The sequence below is a fragment of the Spinacia oleracea genome, chromosome 4, assembly GCF_020520425.1.
Source record: "Spinacia oleracea cultivar Varoflay chromosome 4, BTI_SOV_V1, whole genome shotgun sequence".
Taxonomy (NCBI): Eukaryota; Viridiplantae; Streptophyta; class Magnoliopsida; order Caryophyllales; family Amaranthaceae; genus Spinacia; species Spinacia oleracea.
The window spans coordinates 132,152,053-132,173,157 of NC_079490.1; the positions used below are offsets into that span (position 1 = coordinate 132,152,053).

Consider the following 21,105-nt stretch of genomic DNA (forward strand, 5'->3'; position numbering starts at 1 on the left):
CAGACTGACCTATGAAACTTTACTGTAAGAGATGAAAATTTTCATAACTAAATTTCATTATCTTATTAGACACTAGTCCTCAATACCTGACTGATTTGAGATTACTTGTTTGAGAACTTGTTACTTTGACGTTGTCGACCGTCGCACAGTAAAAGGAGGCTATAACGGAAACGCTCGGGTAATCACCTATCAAACGAAGTCTAACCTCAAGATCGCAAGATTTGGATTTTCCTCCTATAAATCGGGATGAGATGTCAAAAGTTGTACAAGGCCACTCGGAGAGCTAGAAACTATAAAATGCATGGTCGTGCTCAGATGAATCATAGGGTATGATTATCTGTCTATTAGACCAGTTGAACTCTGACACCAACGAATAACTCTGAATGTAATAAGGATGACCATTCTTATCTTATGTTCGTGAGCAGGCATCAAGCGGCAAAGGAATTAGGAAATTCACACTTGTCCTTAGACTGGAGGAAATCATTCCCTTGGTCCAAATTTGCATTTAATGCATTTAATGCATTTAATGCTAAGTCTAATAAATACGATTCAGTATTAATTAAGAAAGTTAATTATTCAGTGAGATAAATGATCTGAATGTCTAGCTAGAATTCGCTTCAGTTCAAGTGGAATTAATATTATTAATGTCACAACTTACTCTTGATTGAACCCGTAGGGTCACACAAATAGTACGTGAACGGAACAAGTATTTAGGTGAATATTATATTCAATAAATACTCTTACTATGGATATTCGGAAATGATGGATATTGGTTTTATTGGGAGCTAAAGAAACCATCAAAAGGCAAAGAGGTAATATTTGCCAGAAATGAAGATATTATCGAAAACGGAAATATGGTTTGTATCGGAATTATTATCGGAAATAGAAATATTGTCGGAATCGGAAATATTGCCGGAAGCAGAAATATTATCGGAATCGGAAATATTTTCAAAATCAAAAATATTGTCGAAATCAGAAATATTATCGAAAACGTAAATATTGTTCAAATCGGAAAAACATACTATAGAATCTCGACGAGCGACAGGCCAACGCATGGGCCAGCCTATCGCTCGACGAGCCAGCCCAGCGCACATTGTAGCACGCCATGCAGCAAGGCCCAGCACATGGTGATGCACTCTAAGCCGAAAGGCCCAGTGCACAGCGCAGCACGTTAGGCCCAGCGCCCAACGCGCACAGCAAGCCTCAAGGATTTGCTTGTGCATCAAGGTGGCCGGGAAGCCTTAGGGTTTTGGTGGTTTTGGGAATTTTCCCAAAACTTTATAATTCGTTCTAGGGTTTTGGCTCCTAGGGTTTTTCCTATTTTCCTATAAATACATGACCTATAGTCATAAATTATACACATCAATTCATACTCTTTGCCTATCACCTAAAAGTGACATCCCGAAATCATAAACCTTAGTTTATATCCTAGTTGGTACGGTATAAGGAGGATCCGAACGTGTAATGGACTATCTACGGAAGGATGACGTTTGGCGTTTTAACTTGTTCTTTTTCGGTTCGAGAGCATCTAGGGAAGGCACGCATCACAAAGTATGTATACTGAATTATGCTAATTGATTATGTGAAATTAATTTGGATTCTGTTTATTTCGCATGACATTCGATTGTTCATAACCTAACACATTCAAGTTCTGGGGTGACTTTGTCTTGATAGAAACCTACATCATTAACATACTTCCAACAACATTGTGTTAAAAGGTGTAACACCTTATGAGAAACTCTTTGGCGAGAAACCATACTACTCAGCCATGAAATTGTTTGGGTGCATGGTAATGGTTTGCCATCCTAATGTAGGGAAAGATAAGTTTGTTGCAAGAGTAGTCATATGTGTATTTTTAGGTTATCCTGTCACTCAGAAGGGTTACAAACTCCTAAACCTGAGAACTCAACAATGTTTTGTCTCCAGGGATGTAAAGTTCCATGAAACAATGTTCCCCTATTACATAAACACCTCATCTCTCCTATACAAAGAACCCTTACCTATACATATTCCTACTATGGACGATGTTAATGGTCCTACAGAGGGGGATGATTACGCTGAAGATACACCCACTGGATCACCACCTAACTCACCACAGTCAATACCAAACTCACCTGAACCCTCACCTCCTCAAACACAAGTACATGTTGTTAGGTGATGACAAATATAAATCATATATTTCATGCGGAAAAACCATAAAGCCAGGATTCCAAATTAATTGCCACATAGTTAATTAGCATAATTTAGGATATATACATGTGATGTGTGCCTTCCCTAGCTGCTCCCGAACCGAACTAGAACAAGTTTAGGACTCCAAATGTCGCCCCTCCGTAGATAGTCCACAGCACATTCGGATCCGCCTTAGATTCAACCAACTAGGATATTCTCTAAGGTATTATATTTATTCGGAAAGGTTAATTATTAATTTAGGAAAATTATTAAATTTCCACTTGAACTTAATCTATGTGAATACTTATTGAATTGTTGTACATAAATTGTGATTATGAACCACGTATTTATAAGGTGGAAATAACGGACTTAGATTTCTACTAGGATTCAAATAACTAAATCTATTAGGATTCTAGTTAAATTAATCCATTAGAATTTAATGTTTAATCAAACACCTAAGTGTTTCAGATTTAACAAAAACATTCAATTCGAGTAGAATTAGGAAAGCGATATTAAGCAAGCAATCCTAAACGACCAAGGACTCGGTCGTACGTAGCCTTGCAGCCCACAAGGGGCGCTGGTGCGCGGCTCGGCCCAAGGCTGGGCGCTGGCAGCACGCGGCCCATTGATGGGCGTTGCTGCTAGGCCTGCCTTGCCGCTTGCGCGCTGGGCCTGCCTCGCTGCTCGCTTGTGCGCGCGAGCTTCGCTAGGCGCGGGCCTGGCTTCGTGCTGGGCCTTGTTTCGTACGTCGCGCTTCCGTTTCGTTTTCCGATTTCGGAATTCATTTCCGATTCGAACAATATTTAATATTTCCGATACCGGAATTTATTTCCGATTCGAACAAATATTTAATATTTCCTATTCCGGAATTTATTTCCGATTCCGACAATATTTCCGATTTCGGTAATATTTCCGTTTCCGGCAATATTTCCGATTCCAGCAATATTTCTATTTCCGATAATATTTTCCGATATGTACCATGTTTCCGTTTCCAGCAACATCTACGACTTGGATAATATTTATATTTCCGTCATGATCCATATTTCCGTTTCCGGCAATATCATCATTTCCGGAGTATTCATATTTTGCCTTTTGCCGATTTCAGCTCCCACTGGAACCGAGATCAGTCGTTTCCGAATGTTCATAGATAGAGTATTTAATTCACTTAAATACTTTATCCGTTCACGCACTATTTGTGTGACCCTATGGGTTCAGTCAAGAGTAAGCTGTGGATTAATATTATTAATTCCACTTGAACTGAAGCGGCCTCTAGCTAGGCATTCAGCTCACTTGGTCTCACTAAATTATTAACTTGTTTAATTAATTAATACTGAACCGCATTTATTAGACTTAGCATTGAATGCATACTTGGACCAAGGGCATTATTTCCTTCACATGTCATCTCCCAAACTACTCTAGAAGCTCCAAAAAGAACTTCTAGACCTAAGAAAACCCCTTCTTGGTTGATAGATTATGAGCACAACATAACCACAGACAGTGGAGTGAACTATTTAGCCAACATGGTATTCATCACAATGCAACCTCTCTTTGCTAGCTTCCTTGTTGCACTCATTGTTGTTGATGATCCTATACAGTTCAAAGAAGAAATTCAGGTGGAAAAGTGGAGAAAGGCCATGAATAAGGATATAGAAGCCTTAGAAAGAAGTGGCACATGGGAAATTACTGACCTTCCCCCCGGGAAGAAATGTATAGGGAACATATGATTGTATAAAACCAAAAGTGACAGATATGGTGCCTTGGACAGATACAAAGCAAAGCTAGTAGTGTTGGGATGCAGACAAAAATATGGGGTTGATTATGGGGAGACATTTTCTCATGTGGCTAACATGACCACAGGGAGATCTCTCCTAGTTGTGGTTGCCATAAAGAATTGGATAGTAGTGCAAATGGATGTCAAGAATACCTTCCTACATGGGGAATTAAAAGAAGAAGTATACATGACTCTTCCTGCAGGGTACACAAAGTGGAACGGTAAATTCTCATAGAAAGCTCACACCAAGTCAACATAGGTCTGTAACTCAAAAAGTCACTTTATGGGTTAAAATTAAACAAGCCCCAATGCAGTGGTTTGCAAAACTATCCTCGTCTCTAAAATAATTCAGTTTTGTATAATCTAAAACTGATTATTCTTTGTTCACTCAAGTGGTTGGGAAGTCCTTTGTAGGTGTGTTAGTCTATGTTGATGATCTACTCATATCTGGAAATGATGAATCTCTTATACAGAAAGCGAAAACCTTTCTCTCCTCTCAATTTCACATGAAGGACTTAGGAGCTTTGAGGTACTTCCTAGGAATTGAGGTGGACATGAGCAACCATGGATTTTTTCCATAAAGAAAATATGCTCTTGATTTGATTAAGGAGTATGGAATGCACAAGGCTAAACCTGTGAGGCTGCCTATTTAAACTCGTCTCAAACTCACACCTGAATTGGAAGATATCCTTCATAACCCTACAGATCGGTGAATACCAGAGATTTATAGGGAGATTAATCTATCTCACTATCACAAGGCCTGATATTTCCTATGCAGTCCATACACTGAGTCAATTCATGCACAAACCCACCATCACTCATATGCAGGCTGCAAAAAGACTGCTAAGATATCTCAATTATTGTCCTGGTCAAGGAATACTCCTAGCTTCTCAATCTGCAGCCACTTTAACTGCTTATTAAGACAGTGACTGGGTTGGTTGTACTATGTCTAGGAAATCCATAACTAGTTTCTGTGTTCCACTGGGATCTTATCTTGTTTCTTGGAAGTCAAAGAAACAACAAGTGGCGACCAGATCATCAGCGGGAACAGCTTACAGGGTCATGGCTCTAACTGCATGTGAAGTCACTTGGTTATCTCAACTCCTCAAGGACTTGGGCCTCAAACATTTAGGTCCTACTGTCCTCAAGTGCGACAACAAAGCAACTCTCTCCATTGATGCTAACCCAGTTCAATATGAGAGAACAAAACATGTTGAACTGGACTGCCATTTCATCAGAGGGAAGGTAGATGATGGGTGCATCAGTACCACCTATGTTTCATCTAAAGATCAAATTGTTGATCTTTTCACTAAACTTATATCCATGGCTCAACATGATCACCTCCTTCCCAAACTTGGAGTTCTTTCCTCTCACACCAAGTTTTAGGGCTGGGGGGGGGGGTGATGAAATATGGAGGAAAAGTTCCTCAAAAGTTATGTCTGAAAGGACTGCAATACACCATTTCTGATTGGTGGCTTTCACTCACCTAGCTACTTTTGTCCATTTATGGTGAAGGCTAATAGTAAATATCACCTAATTGTCCTAGGTAGAAATCCCTAGGTTTTAGTGGGTATATATATCTTATGTATCATTGTAACAGTCAAGTTTTGCTTGAATGAAGTACATCAGCCGCATAAGCTATCAACACCAAATTATCTCATTCATTGATTGCTTGATTATAGTATTTAGAATCATAAAATTCTTTAGGCAAGGGACGGGTACGTTCTCAAGTGGCCAATTATACATGGTTTAATTTTCTTGGGTTCGAACTAGAGATAATATATTTTTCGGATTTTTCATGAAATGCACCTAAGGTTTGACTTTATTCACCAAATACCCTTGTAGTTTCAGGTATTCACCATATACCCCGCTGAGGTTTTGTAAACGTGCACAATATACCCTTAATGGCCATTTTCCGTCAACTCCGTTAACGTTTTCGTTACGGATATGAAATGCCCCCGAGATTTGACTTTATTCACCAAATACCCTCGTAGTTTCAGGTATTCACCATATACCCATGAGGTTTCATTTTCTTGCATGAAATACCCTTAATGACCCTTAATGGTTTACGGCGTTAAGTCAACGTTAATGTGCTATTAACCCCCAAAAGTGGAAAAGCAAAACCTTTCGGATTTCTTCCATTTTCTCTCTTTCTCAAGAATCGTCATTAATGTAAAGCTCGAGCTCCAACAACCAAGAAAACACGTCGAAGATGAAGCATCTTTTACGGAAGCTCCACATCGGTAACGACCATCACAATCTCCATCACGCGACGGCTCGCCGGATACCTAACAATCGAACGCAAGAGATGGACACTTCGACTGTGCCGCCTTCTTCTTCGTTAACGTCATCTTCGCCGCCTTCAGTTTTGTCGTCTATTGATCGGACTTAGAGAGAATCGACGGCGACTTCGACGACGGCGGAAATTGTAAGCTTCCTTTCAACTACAAATAGCACCTGATTATCGAACAAGCTAGCCAATTTATGAAATTTAGTCCGTGATTTTAGTGCCTTCTTTTCGGTTATGCTGCTCTTTGCAGAACTACAATGTTGTTAAATACGATGAAAAGGTAGTGGATGGATTTTATGATTTTATGCTATCACTTCAAATTTAGCTTAACAAGGGGAAATGCCTTTGCTTGTTGTTCTTCAAGTTATTTCCATTTTGAGTAATGTTGAATATTAAGTTGTCTTGGTGAAGCGGTATGTTGATGTTCTGTTGCAGCAACTTGAGAATAAAGTTGGTGAGCAGGGACATATGGTGAAAGCATCAGAAAACATATAGGCATATGGTCAAAGCATCAGAAACCAAAAGGGCATATGGTGAAATAAAGTTTATGAAATACGGGGGTATATGGTGAAATAAAGTTTCTAAAGGTCTGTTAACGTCAGGGGTAAATCATGCAAGAAAATGAAATATCATGATTATATGGTGAATTCCTGAAACTACGAGAAAATTTGGTGAATAAAATCAAACCTCGTGGATATTACATAAAAAAATCCGTGTATTTATTCCGGTCTCGATGGACGAAGAGGTTCCTATACACGAGGTATTTCCCGGTTACTCCGTATGTTATGTATGTGCATACCATTTTGTCCCAAAACTCTGACGAAATCCAGGCCTCTCTTTCTCTCAATATCTCTCTTGGCCTACGTTACAGCCTTGAGAGAAGACTACCCTAACTTTGTTTGTTATCTTTAAAAAAATAAAATCTCTCTTGGCCTACGTACGCTTACTCTAAACCAACTTTTCAGAGATTTGTGTAATTTATTTGAAAATGACATTACCATCATCACACTTTTGCTTTGCTTTCCCTTTCTCTGCATTTACATTTACCAATACTGGTTTTTTTTTTGACAACATTACCAATACTGGTACTGCTCCTTCTTACTATCCATTGTGTCTCTTATCTTTTTACCAAATATTTTTATACTCCATAACACTTAGATTTGTTTTCTATTTTTTAAATTAGAGTGATTTACTACTCTTACTTTGTGGTATGGTCTATTTAGATACTCCTTTAGTTCCTTAAAACGTTTTCTATTTGTGTATAAGAAAATTAATAATTGACATGTATTTATATTGGAAATGTATAAAATTTAATGATTGCTTACTGAAAACATACAAAAAAGTAGATGTGTGAATGGTTAGGTGGGAAAAAGCAAGTGTGTATAAGAAAAAACAATCATGTTTTTTTTATAGTTCTTTTGGCACGCATTTCTAAAAAAGTGGAAAACGTTTATGGCTTAAAATAGAAACGTGAAACGCTTTCTGGAAATCCCGATTACCACATGAAACATTTTAAGATACAAAGGGAGTAATATGCCTTATAAATATAATTTTCGTTTATAGAACTTATAATTAACACTTTAATAAATAAATTTATATGTGGTTGTATCTAACTTGATAAATGTTTGAGCACAATTCTCAATTACACTTGGTGTACAAAAAATATTGAAAGACAAGTAAAGTTAACTTAAAATGCTTAAAAGTTACTTTTATATAATGTAAAAGTTATACTTCCTCCATCTTTTAATAATTGCACCATCTTGGTTTTAGCACTATTCACATATTCTTATATAATTATTTTTTGTGATTTATAGGTCAAAAAAAAAAAATATTCATGTGGGATCTTGTTAGATTCGTCTCGAAATATACTTTCAAATCATCAAATTATTTTAATTTTTTAAAATGTATAATGAGAGATATTAGTGATTAAAATAGTGCATTGAAAAGCGTGAAATCCCAGATGGTGCAATTAAAAAAAATGGAGGAAGTACTTCTTTTGGGTTCTTTTTACTTGCACCATTTGCAAGTCTACACTATTCGCACACTCTATCAATTGTTTATGATTTATACATAATTAATTATATAGTCATGTGAGATCTTGTTAGATTCGTCTAGATATATATTTTAAAAATATCAACTTTTTATAACTTTTTTTAATATATAATAAATATCAATGGCTAAAGATTTGCATTGACAAGCGTAAAACATAAAATGGTGCAAGAAAAAAAAAACCGAGGAAGTATATTTTCTAGTGATAATTTTTTTTTTCTTTTTAATAAAAAATATCCTTTCACAATCACTCATAATTTACATGATTAACTCATAAAGTTTTTCCATAAAAAATGTAAATCAAAACATGTTATAAGTTGCAAAAAGTTAGATAAAATTTATTCCGATATATAATAAATTTATTGTACCCGAATACGCCCAAGACCTACACTTTTTGAACGATTTTTTAAATTTGAGAACCTTTTGAAAAGTTACCTAATTTGATAACTTTGCTAGGCCGGAGGGGAAAGCTCCAGTAAAAAAAAAAAAATTGATTAATACTACTTATTTCAGATATAATAAGATAAAATAAAATAGAGCCAAAAAATTCAGATAATATAAAATAATATCATTAGTAATAAGATAAGATAAGTACATGGTCAATAAGATCAAATAATACAAGTGATTGAATAGAAGTATAGAACATTACTTAAATAAGAAGTGTTCTTTTAAATAGTCTCACCATGGGATATTGGGGTCTCAAAAATAAAATAGTAAGAGCATCAATAAGGGGAGACTCTTATTTTGGTGACTCTTAGTCTCTCTCCTATGTCCACATAAGCTTCAACTCTAAATAAGAGCCCCTCCCAAAAATTGTGGAAATGGACCAACTCTTAACACTAGCTCTTATACTCTCTTGCCCTCTTATTTTATTTTATTTTTATACAAAAATAATGATGTGGCATTAGCTCTTATTTATAAGAGCTAGCTCTTATTTCAGAAATTTCTCTTACAATCTCCAAATAAGAGACTCCCATTACACACCTAAGAGCTAGCTCTTATTTTTTTCTCTCTCCTTAAGAGTCACCTAAGAGACTCCCCTTATTCATGCTCTAATATCTCATCATTGGACATTAAAAGGTTATCACTTATCGAGCTCCACTATAGGCTCACATTAGTATGCTCTCGTATGAATAGATAACTAACTCCGTTTCAAAATAATCTTTACGTTTTTTGTTTTAATTCGTTTTAGTTCTTTATATTGTGTTTTATTCTACCTACTTTTATTTTACACATTTATCTTACTCTTTTCATATTTTTTTATACGAACCCATATTTTTACATACTTTATCCTATTTATCTTCATATTTGTGTAAATAGTAACTGTAAAAATTATTTTAATACGGAAGAAGTGAGTAAAAAGATTTTGATAGCAAAGGATTTGGAAATTGCAAAATTTTCTAAGTATCAAATAATGAGTTGCTTACCTCATGAAAAACGAGGACTGAGGCAGCCGCTTTGCTCTGCTAAACCTGCCTTTCTTACTAGTAATCATTATTAGGAAGGACTACATTGATTGATGTTACAAAATTTTCAATTTTTATGGACCTTTAAAATTTCATTAGTCATTTAAAGATTTTTTTTTTAGAGTTATCTTACCATGGAAGAGAAATGTAATAAACTAATCAAGTTCTTCGTATAGTGGATGAATGTTGGTTGTTAATTGGTTTCAAGATGGAACGTCATTGTTGAATAACTTAAATTGTGTATTGTATGTTTCATATGGGTTATGCACTCAGGTGCATAATGCTCACTGTGCACCCTGTTTTTAAATGAACATATAGTTCAAATACAAAGAACATATTGTTCATATCCAAAGAACATATAGTCAATGAACATATAGTTTAAATATTTCACTAATACATGTATATTGAAATCATTCACAATGTTCATTAGATTTTCAATAAATGTTCAACAGGGTACACAATGAGCACTGTGCACCCGGGTGTATAATCCAAATGTTTCTCCTCTAGATGCAGTTCTAGTATTACCGTTACATGGATACAAAAAAATAATTAAGAACATAAATAAATAACACATAATTTAACGTGGTTCACTAATAGTGTTTAGTTACGTCCACGTGCATAGAAAATGAACGCTTTATTGATTTTGAATAGTACAAATTACATAATACGACTAGATTATGACCTAGAGAATAGTGTTAGGTTGTTTGCTAGGGGACTTAATCGATTCAGTGCATATTCTAACAAATTCCATTTGACTTGAATCATTTCATAAATGACAGATGTAATAGAAACCCCATGGCCTTAGATTTTGCTCTTAAGGGCAATCAACAACTCATAACATTTAGCAGGTCCAAACAAATTAAGTCAGAAACTTGCTATATAAAACCGGTCTGGTGAACATTACAATGGATTATCAGCAATACCCACTTTGTTTAATTACCTTAATTCTCTTCTAACTTTTTAGGTAATAGTCCCCCTGTCAGATTGTCCGAAAGGGAATTTAATCGGTTGAAGACATATTATCTCTTACCATTGGTGTTAGAGTTGATTGTTCGACTATCAAGTACTAGACAATTGTAAAATAAGAGCACAATGAAGACTAAGATAGACGTCTAGCATGCAAACCCCTATATGGTCATTTGGACTCTAGATGTAATTCACTAGAATTTATAGCATGATCCTAATCTAGACTCAAAACATCTACGGAGTAACACTAATAGAATGATAGATACTCGTTCACTGTAAATGTATAATTATATGTAATAAAGCTAAGATGATACGGAGTACTCCATGTCTCCATATAATTTTTACTCGAAAGGAAATTAACTTAACCATAATTTTATATTAATATCGATATGAGATGTAGATTGATCTTCAAAATAGACTAATGTACAATAGACGTACTCCCATATTATCTCAGGTGGGACCGATCAAAACCAAGTAATGTACACCCTCTCTGTTGAGATTTGAATTGAATCTAGTCGTGCTAAGGGTGAGTTTATCCCCATATTCACCTGCAATTTTCAGAGTCTGTCATATTAGCTTTTCACTAACTTTTTCATTATCCAGACTCACACAAAACTCACCCTATGTTTACACATTATCCCCAGACTCACTTCAGACTCACCTAACTCTTAAAATAATATTTTATGTATATATCTTTTTTTGGTACATTTTCCAAATAATATTGAAACTATGTTTTCTTATATGCAAACAAAGTAATTTATAATTCGAGAAAAAAATGAAAAATAAAACAAAAAATGTTAATTTCGAATTTGACATATATTCCGTACAAATTAGAAACAATAATACAACATATTAAAGTCAAAAGATCTAGAACATAAATTTAAAGGCAAATGAAACAAAATAATACATAAACCATCAATAATTTAGTTGGGTGAAATAAGATAAATAAAGTTTGATGATGTGGCATGATTTGATTGGAGGAGGAAAAAAGTGGAGTTTTAGGTGAGTCTTGAGTAAGTCTTGGATTTTCAAACTCACTTCAAAACTTAGTGTAGTCTTTTGCCACATTATCCCAAGATTTAGGCTTGAGACTCAACTCGAGACTCCCTTCAAAACTAGGGATAAACTCACCCTAAATTCAATCTGAATGACCAGTTTGCTAAACCTACCCCTTATAGTCTATACATTTCTTCCTTTTAATAGTACAGGTGTAATTAAGTTTTTGAAAACTTTTTTTTTTTTAAGAGATAACAAAAATACTTCGTATATCTTAGGAAACTTTCTGTATTCGATCTTCTTTTTTCAACTTTGATGATGGCCTGAAGTTTTATTTACACTAATATAAATCTGTAGCGTGGACCAGAGCAACAGAGTAATTTGTATGGGCAACATGTGTAATTGTCACGTGACAGTTATTTTGTGATTTTAAATAGTAACTATATGCGTATTACAGTTACTATGTGTTTTAAAGAGTTACTATGTGTTTTGTAGAGTTTCAATGCGATTTGTGTCTAGCCAAATTTTATATACGTTTTAAAAAAATTTATTTTTCAAAATTTCAGATCTGCATTCTGTTCATTTCTCTCTCTTCATTTTCTCTCTATGCTTTTCAAAATTTAGCCCAAATTTCTAGGTTTTGTTCGATTTTCTTCGTAATTATCTTATAATTCTTATAATTGAATCTATTAGATGAGGAAAAATTGGAGGAAGTAGTAGATCAAGAAGGAGGTTCGTCGTTGCCGAAACCGAATCGAAGAATTTGCGCTCGTCTACAAATCTTCGCAAGAATTTTTAGAGATCACGTCTCGGTTTGTTGTTTTTTAAAGAATTTTAAGTCTATTTTAATTTAAAATTGAAAATATTTTTTGTTTTGAAGAAATTAATGTTTGTGTTTTTCCGAAATATCGTTTTCACTTCGCGAATTCAATCAGTGACTTCACTATAATACCTCGTATTTTTCTATAATTATAAATATATTGTATTATATTTATAAAGCATTTCGTTGTATTTATAAAGTATTTTTATAAATTAATTCCATTTAATGGGAATTAAATGCATTTTATTTTTTTAATTAATTTAATTATTAATTAATTACGAAAACCGTATTTTTATTAAATAGATTCAATGAATTTATTTAATCAGGATTTGTTGGGTCGTATTTCAAAAACGAATTTAATTTAATTAAAGCCCAGTCGTTTTGCCATGATCAAACCCAACAAAGCTTGCAAAGAGTAAACTTAAATGAGCCCGGTAATAAGCCCAACTCAAAACTACATTAACCTAGCCCACATGGGAGAGAAAAACTATAAATAGACCTCACATTAAACCCTCACAAGAAAATTCAGCACTCCCTCTCTCTCCTCTCTTTTCTCTCCTTGCGGCACACCCCACGCCCCACACTCTCCTTCGCCGTCTTTGCTTGCAGCCCAAGGCAGCCCCGTGCTCGCCCAGCCTTGCCCGCCTCGTAGCCGCAACGTAGCACGCGTGTGCCTGCGTGCTGTGTGGCCGTGCGCCCTCGCTGCTCGCTCTCCTTGCCTCGTCCCGCATCGCGTCACAGCACAGCCTCGCTGCTGTTGTGTGTGTGTGTGTCTCGCCCCGCGCCAGCGCCAGCGCCCTCGTCCCTCGTCGCCCCTTTTGCGCGCGCGCTGTGTTGCGGTGCGTGCGTTGTTGCTTGTTGTTGTTATTGCGTTGTTTCGATCGGGCACACACACACACAACACGATTAATTGTTTTGTGTGTGTGTGTTGTTCAATTGGGTTAATCAAATTATATTTTCAAACTATTAATTTCCAGTTTAAATTGTTTTAATTGTTGTGATTATTTTAAATATTTGGGTTATTTAAATTGATTAGAACGGTTATGAACACCGTATTGGGTTAGTGTTGTATTTTAATTAAAGAGATTAGATTTGATGATTGAAATTATTATTTTCAGATTTAATGAGTTTATAAAGTGTTGATTTTTGAAGTCAAAACATGTTTTAATGATAAACTAGTATTAGGGTTTTAATTCCAATTGATTAAGCGATTGATTCACATAATTTAATGACAATTTAAATTATGGGAATCAACTTAAATTTTCAGATTGTTTATAAGCTTTAAAAAGTTGGTTTTTAATGGTTTTAAAGCTAAAAAGTCAATGTTTTTATGTTAGGGCTTGAGTTGACTATTTGAGACTATTAAATTAACAATTAATGAATGATTTCTAATTAAACTAGGAGTTTTAGAATCTTAAATAGTTGCTGGAAATTTAGTAAACATGGATAATAATTTAGTTCTCCTTTTGTGTTTATAGGAATTGATTTCTAGTGAGTCGTGATTCGCACAGTGGCCTCCGTACTTAGGTATTCCAGGTACGTACAAGACTAGGGTGACCACCCATCCCTGTAGGACTTTGTGCAGTGTATTGAATGCGAATCATGTGAGCTTATATGTTGTTATGAATTCATGTTTGATGATTGGGAATGAATATGTTATTATGAATTCATGTTTGATATTGAGAACGAGCATGTTATTATTATTATTGAATCTATGTGAACGAGCATGTTAGTAAGTGAATTATGCTTTGTAGATTCTATTGAACTATCATGTTATGGACTTTTATAATCGTTGAATTATGTCAAGCATGTTAGTAAGTGAATTATGCTTTGTAGATTCTATTGAACTATCATGTTATGGAATTTTATAATCGTTGAATTATGTCAAGCATGTTGTTCAAGTTGGTTTGCATGTATGAGTAGTGCGCATGCAAGTTCTTATTATTATTATTATGCTATAGTACAGGATGTCTAGCATAAATATTGAGCCAGTCGAATATTGCCAGTGAGCAATATATATTCTACCAAGGGGTAGAATATGTTAGAGAGTCTATGTGAATTGAATTAAGGACAATTCGTGCTAAGGGCACACCCCGCTTGTTAATAGGCAATGTCGGGTTATCTCAAATAGTGTTTTGAGAAGGAACAATAGGAGTAATTTCACTTGAGTCTATGTTTGATCACAAGTCCTAAAGAATTAAAATAATGAAGTGTCATTGTTGAATTGTTTAATTGTTCAATTGTTTGTATGTTGTGTCTTGAGTAGAGTCTTGAGTCGCCTTGAACATAATATACTAATTAACGTAAAGTGTAACCCAAAGAGCTTCAAAACTCTTGGAACGTATATACCTTGAGTATGAACAATGGGGGGAGTCTTGCCGGAAAACTTGTACTCCTAGAATGATACAAGACGTTGTTTCATTCTTCTTTTATGTTGTTGTGCATTGGAATTCCTGTTGGTATGGCCCGATTGTCGGTAGTAGCCCGACTTATTTTGGTGTAGGTTGGCTCCTATCACCCTTTTCTTTCCTTTTGAGGATACTTACTTTACCCGTTCGAAGCTACTTTTTATTAATCTGTGAGTCAAGAGTCGTGTCAAGTGTCGAGTCTTGTCTCCATGGTTGTTTGTTTATTACATGGCTTTTGCATGTGGATCATTTAATTTGTCGAGTGAAGCATGTTAGGATAGAATGTTATTCTAGCTTGTTCGTACTCAGCTTTTGCTGACTTCGTGCTTCATGTCTTCTGTTCATGGCATTTGCCTTAATGACCCTATGATGATCCATCAATTGCATTTGCGTTGTTGGGGAGTAGAATTTTAATAAAGCAGGTTTGTAGAGATAACTTGCGGGAGAAGTTATAATGGGATTCGAGTTGAGAGTTTAATTCTTCCGTATTTTATAAACTCTATTTTTATTTATAGTCATGACTAATACTATCTAAAGTTAATGGATTTTTAAATGGTTTAATACTTTGGATTTGGGCCTCAACGGTTCCAACTTGTTTTAATGACCATTAACTATTTATTTAATATGTTTTGAAAGTTAGTTAATTCCGCTGCGTAATTCTGATAAATAGCCTTAGCCGTTATCACGGTGGCGGTAATATCTTGGTAATTCCTGTGTTTTAAGTTGGAAAATGTGTTATAAAAAGCAAGGATTTATTAGGGTGTTACATTCACGTTTTTAAATAGTAACTATATGAGTAATACAATAACTATGTGATACGTTTAAAGAGGTACTATGTAACTTTAATGGTTATTATATGTGTACAATAGTTACTATATTATTTTAATGGTTACTATATGTGTACAATAGTTACTATATGTGTACAATTGTTATTATTTTGTTGAGTGATTTGAAATGTTTGTTGTTTTGTTGAAATTAGGGTTAGTGTTTCACATAGTTACTATATAAATGATATAGTTACCTTTAATTAATGTTGCGAAATAGTGTTTTTAATAGTCACTGGAATGTTCGTTGTGTTTATGTTAGTAGTACTTTTTGGAGTAACTATATTTTTAAAAAGTTACTATAACTTTAAAACAGTAACTATGTGTTTAAAATAGTTACTATACTAGTATAGCACCCGTGCGATGCACGATATAAAAATAAATTTCTATGAAATCTGGTAGACAATTTTCATCAAAATAAAGCTTATACATAATCTCCTAATTAAAATTAACGATGGATAAACTTGTTATTCCTCTTTCAGTGTCTTATTTATTATTAAAACAATTAAAACACCTTGGGTTACTTAGATACAATTATTTTCATTCTCATTCATCACTTGTGTCAAGAATAAAGTTATCCCATCTGTCATATATTCACTTCAATAGTAATACCCGGTAAATACTCGCCTAGGTTAGTTATTTTACATAGTATATTATAAGAGAGGCAAATCAGAGAGCGGTATTTGTCAGCTCTACATAGATTTGCATCTCTTTTAGTCTGAATAGTGTTAATAATTGACTAAAATATAATTCAATTGTTTGGCCGAAAATATTGGAGGAGCTTTTTTTTAAGTAGAGAGGGTCACATTTTAGTTGTGCATCGATTTTCTTGTCTTTACTCTTTCTTCCATTTTTTTGATAAACCACTTTTATTTTCACGTTTCTTAGTAAAGTAACTTCAACCATTAACATCTGAAATTATCAATTAGAAAAAAATTATTTAAAAAATTGGTAGTGTTATCGAAGTATATAGATAACTAACAAACTGTTGCATGACTTTGCTCATCATAAGGTATTAGTATTCACCAAAAAACAGAGAAAGTGGAGTCCGAAATATAGTAGATAGTGTACAAATCAAAGAGTTGCATCGAAAATTAAGGAATTATGTACGTAATAGAGTAGTAGATATATTACATTACGCGAGTTATGCTCATGTTTAAGGAGGTTACGTATTTTTTTAAAGTAGTAAAATAGTACTATCAATGGCGGTGATAATTTTCGAAGTTAGTTGTTAATTAAATATACTACGTATAAAATAGAACAATCAATGACGGTTATAATTATCAAATTTAGTCGTTAAAACTCGTATAGTACCCGTGTGATGCACGTTTTATAATCTGAATATAAATTTATATGAAACTAAAACTATACCGGTAGACAATCATCATCAAAGTGCTTATAAATATTCTTCTAGTTAAAATTAACGGTTTTTTCATGAAATGCCCCTGAGGTTTCAGGAAATGCATCAAATACACCCGCGCGTTTCAAAATACATAATATACCCCTATTTAAACTTATTTGCACCAAATGCCCCTAGAATTAACGGAAGTCTAACTCTGTTAACATTAACTCTTAATTAATCTAACTAATCCTAATTTAACCATAATTAAATACCGATTAGTCTAATTAATCCTAATTAACACCTAATGAACCTTAATTAACTCTAACTCCCCTCTCTCCTCTCACTCTCCTCTATCCTCTCAATCTCACGCCTTTTCTGGGTATCAAAATGGTGAACCCAACCACAATATTTCCTTCTTCAAACCATCTTCATCAAACATCAATTGCTAACTCATGTAGATATGTACTTCATGATATATGTTGGTTACTTGAGTAGCTTGGGACGGTGACGAAATCGGGAGGTTCAGGAGCGGATTTCTTAGGATCTGGCGGCTGAGGGGTGGTTTCAGGCTTTAAGGGCGGAGGGGTGGTTTATGGCTTTGAGGGCGGCGGAAGAGGAGAGACAGTGTTGAAAGCGGAGGTGGTGTTGATGGGTGATTGGACCTCCATTGGTGGTGGTGGTTGTATTTGTGCTTGCTGCTCTCGTGAATGGAAAGTCAAGTTGACAGACATTGATTTGGCTGCCCTCGATTCCAATCGCTGCTATTCTACTCTCCTATTTGCTGCTACTGCTGCTATATATCTCTTTCTGCAGAAGAACTCAACCCCAAGAACGAAAATAAGAAAACAAAATCCAAAAAGAAATTAAAATTTGAAGACGAAATTCATTCTAATCTACGAATTGTTTCTGATTCTCTAATCTAATTCTAACTACCCTGCGCTATTCTCTTTCCTAGCTGTTATTCTACCTCGCCCAATACAAATTAGAACTTCGTTCTAGAATTTGTTCTTTAGCATTTATGTTCTTCTTTTTGGTTCAAGGGAGCAGCTGCGATTAGAGGAGATAGAGAATAGCGCAGCAGGAATTGTTTTATGTTTTTCAGATTTTGATTTTTGTTGGTTTTCCTATTTTAGATTTTGCAGTTGGGTTCTTCGTGAGTATATAATAGCAGCAACAACAACAACAAAGGGCGAAAAACGGCAGAATTTGGGTAAATTAGAGAGAGATTAGAGCCACTAGAATTCCAATTTGTAGTTTAGATTTTCGATTTTAGGTATTAAACTCTCAAATTTTCATATTCTCTTCTTCAATTTTTTGGGTTTTGTTCTTGAATTTTCAGATTTATTGTTCTTCAATTTTGGGCTTCAAATTCAATTGTATTTGTTAGCTAGAGTTAATTAGAGGCAATTAGAGGTTAATACTAACGGAGTTAACGGTCGTTAGTCATTAAAGATATTCAAGGGCATTTGGTGCATGTTTTTAAGAAATAGGGGTATATTATGTATTTTGAAACGCGCGGGTGTATTTGGTGCATTTTGTGAAACCTCAGGGGCATTTCATGAAAAAACCGTAAAATTAATGATGGATAAATTTGTTATTTTCCCATTTGGTATCTTATTTTACTAAAAAATAATAGCAAATAAGGGTACATAGACAAAATTATTATCAGCCACATTCATCCCTTGTGTTAAGCATAAAGATATTCTCATTCACCATTCACTTCGATAGTCATACTCTCATACCCAATCAATACTCGTTGCATCTACCTCATTACCCGATCTTTTATCACTTACCTCCGCCATTTGTTTTATTCAGCTAGAGATAACTTTGAGCTAGAGATAGCCATTTTTTTCCCACCCCTCCCCTCCCAATCCCGCCTCGAGGGGTGAAAAATAAACATCATCCCTGCTCCATCACCCACCCGTGTATCCACACCTGTCTGAGACCACCTATATTTAACACTCTTTATAGAATTTTAAAACTCCATTCTAAAGTTTTCGACAATTCGTTTGTCTGATTAAAGCAATTGAGTAAATAAAGAAACATTATAATACGTAGTTAGTAGTAAAGAAATGTTGATGTATTCATAATCAATTAGTTGAAGGATAAGAGAGACGGGTGGGAACAATCTAAGATCTATCCTCGCCCTGACAGCTGCGAATAATACATTTTTTAATTCCATCACCCACCAAATTTTCCTCCACCCCGCCCACTTGGGGTGGTTGCACGCGGGGGTGTCGGGTCTACAAAAACTCGTCCTCCTAACAATCTAACATCTCTATATTCGGTAATCAAGTCACAACAAATCATTTCAGCTAACATTTGAATATATTGACATATGTCTATTATTAAAATTGATTATTTTAGTTATAATATTGATAAAAGGATATTTAAAAAGTGACACAAATAATTAGAATTCGGTGAGTTTTCTTAAATCCAATAATTCAAACTCACCCCTTCACTAAGGTGGGTACATGGTATCCTTATACCCGTTCACCAATACCAAATCTCTATTTATTAGTCAATAATAGTTAATCATCTATGTTTATCTTTGTAGTTAGCCCAACCTAAAATTCAAACTCGCCCCATCATCAAGTATATCCCACAATATTGCAACATTTATTCCCATAATTAAAATATTACATAATGCAATATAATGTAAGAATATAATATAAGGGTTTTAATTAAAAGTAGACACATAAACTCATAAAAACTGAAAATGAATATAATAAAACTCTAGAAAAAAATAATTTAAATGAGAATAATTCAAAAGGAGTAAGAAAATAAATGGCAATGTTTTCCATAATTGGTCTGACAAATTTATTCATGGTACTATATTTATTAATTATTAATAATATTCTATAACAATAATACTCTGTAGTAAACAAATTTAACAAACTTAATTTTGTATTACAATTTAGTAAACATTGTTATACCAATTATGGAAAACATTTCCGTTATGTTTTCTTACTCCTTTTAAATTATTCTCATTTAAAATTTCATTTGTTTTCTAGAGTTTTAATATATTCATTTTCAGTTTTTATATGAGTCTCTAAAATATATGTCTACTTTTTAATTAAAATCTGTATATTATATTCTTACATTATATTGCATTACATAATATTTTTATTATGGAAATAAATGTTGCAATATTGTTGGATACACATTAATTAGTATGTAAATTAGTAATGACTAACGAGTCAAAGATATTTATGTGCATATATACTACTTTGTATAAATTTATTTTGTATAATTAAGATTTTGAAATTATTCTATATATACTTATAACAGAGGTGATTTAATATATATATATATATATGTATGTATTAATTCATATTAAAAGAGAGGTGAATCAATGAGTGACATTTGTCATCACCACATTGATTTCCTCTCTTTTATTATATTATATAGATAGATTTTTTAGAAAGTTATTATAAGTTTAAAACAGTAATTATGTGTTTAAGATAGTTATTATGTTATGAACAGTTTATAGTGACTTTTTGATAAATGATAGTTACTATACGATTACATTATGTACTATGTTATTTTTAGAGTATGTTTTTGTTCGCTTCTTAGATAGTGGCTATATGATTATAATGATTACTATATGTGTACAATAGTTACTATATTATAATAATAGTCCCTATATGTTTTATATAGTTACTACTTCCTCCGTTTCTGAAAGTTCTTTACGCTTGGAAATATGTGTCCAAAATATGAAAAATTTGACCGTAAATTCTTACTATTATATACATCAAAACGTTACATGTACGATCTTGTTAGATTGGTCTCGGTATGTATTTTCAGAATATCAATTTTTTATAATTTTTCCACATACGAAATTGGATATATTAGTAGTTAAATATTGCTTTGGAGTCCGTGCAAATAGTAACTGTAACGAACTTTCTGAAATGGAGGTAGTATATGTTTTATATAGTTACTATATTTTTGAAATAGGTATTATGTTTATTTTATCATGATTTGTTACCATATGTTTATTTTCT

General features: G+C 33.9%; 1 protein-coding gene across 1 annotated transcript; it reads left to right on the plus strand.

Annotated features, from left to right (window-relative positions):
• The first annotated feature begins 3,689 nt into the window (after positions 1-3,689).
• On the plus strand, positions 3,690-5,326 carry LOC110800535 (uncharacterized). The gene is made up of 4 exons (XM_022005848.1): positions 3,690-3,876; positions 4,027-4,161; positions 4,334-4,469; positions 4,894-5,326. Exons 1-4 carry the CDS (start codon positions 3,690-3,692, stop codon positions 5,324-5,326), a joined length of 891 nt encoding a protein of 296 aa, XP_021861540.1.
• The last annotated feature ends 15,779 nt before the right edge of the window (positions 5,327-21,105 follow it).

Bases quoted from the DNA above. Each gene is read 5' to 3' on its own strand.
- LOC110800535 (XM_022005848.1), top strand. From the start codon at position 3,690: ATGGTATTCATCACAATGCAACCTCTCTTTGCTAGCTTCCTTGTTGCA. The intron at 4,162-4,333 runs GTAAATTCTCAT...TGTTCACTCAAG, and splicing joins AGGGTACACAAAGTGGAACG to TGGTTGGGAAGTCCTTTGTA. The intron at 4,470-4,893 runs GTACTTCCTAGG...TACTATGTCTAG, and splicing joins AAGGACTTAGGAGCTTTGAG to GAAATCCATAACTAGTTTCT.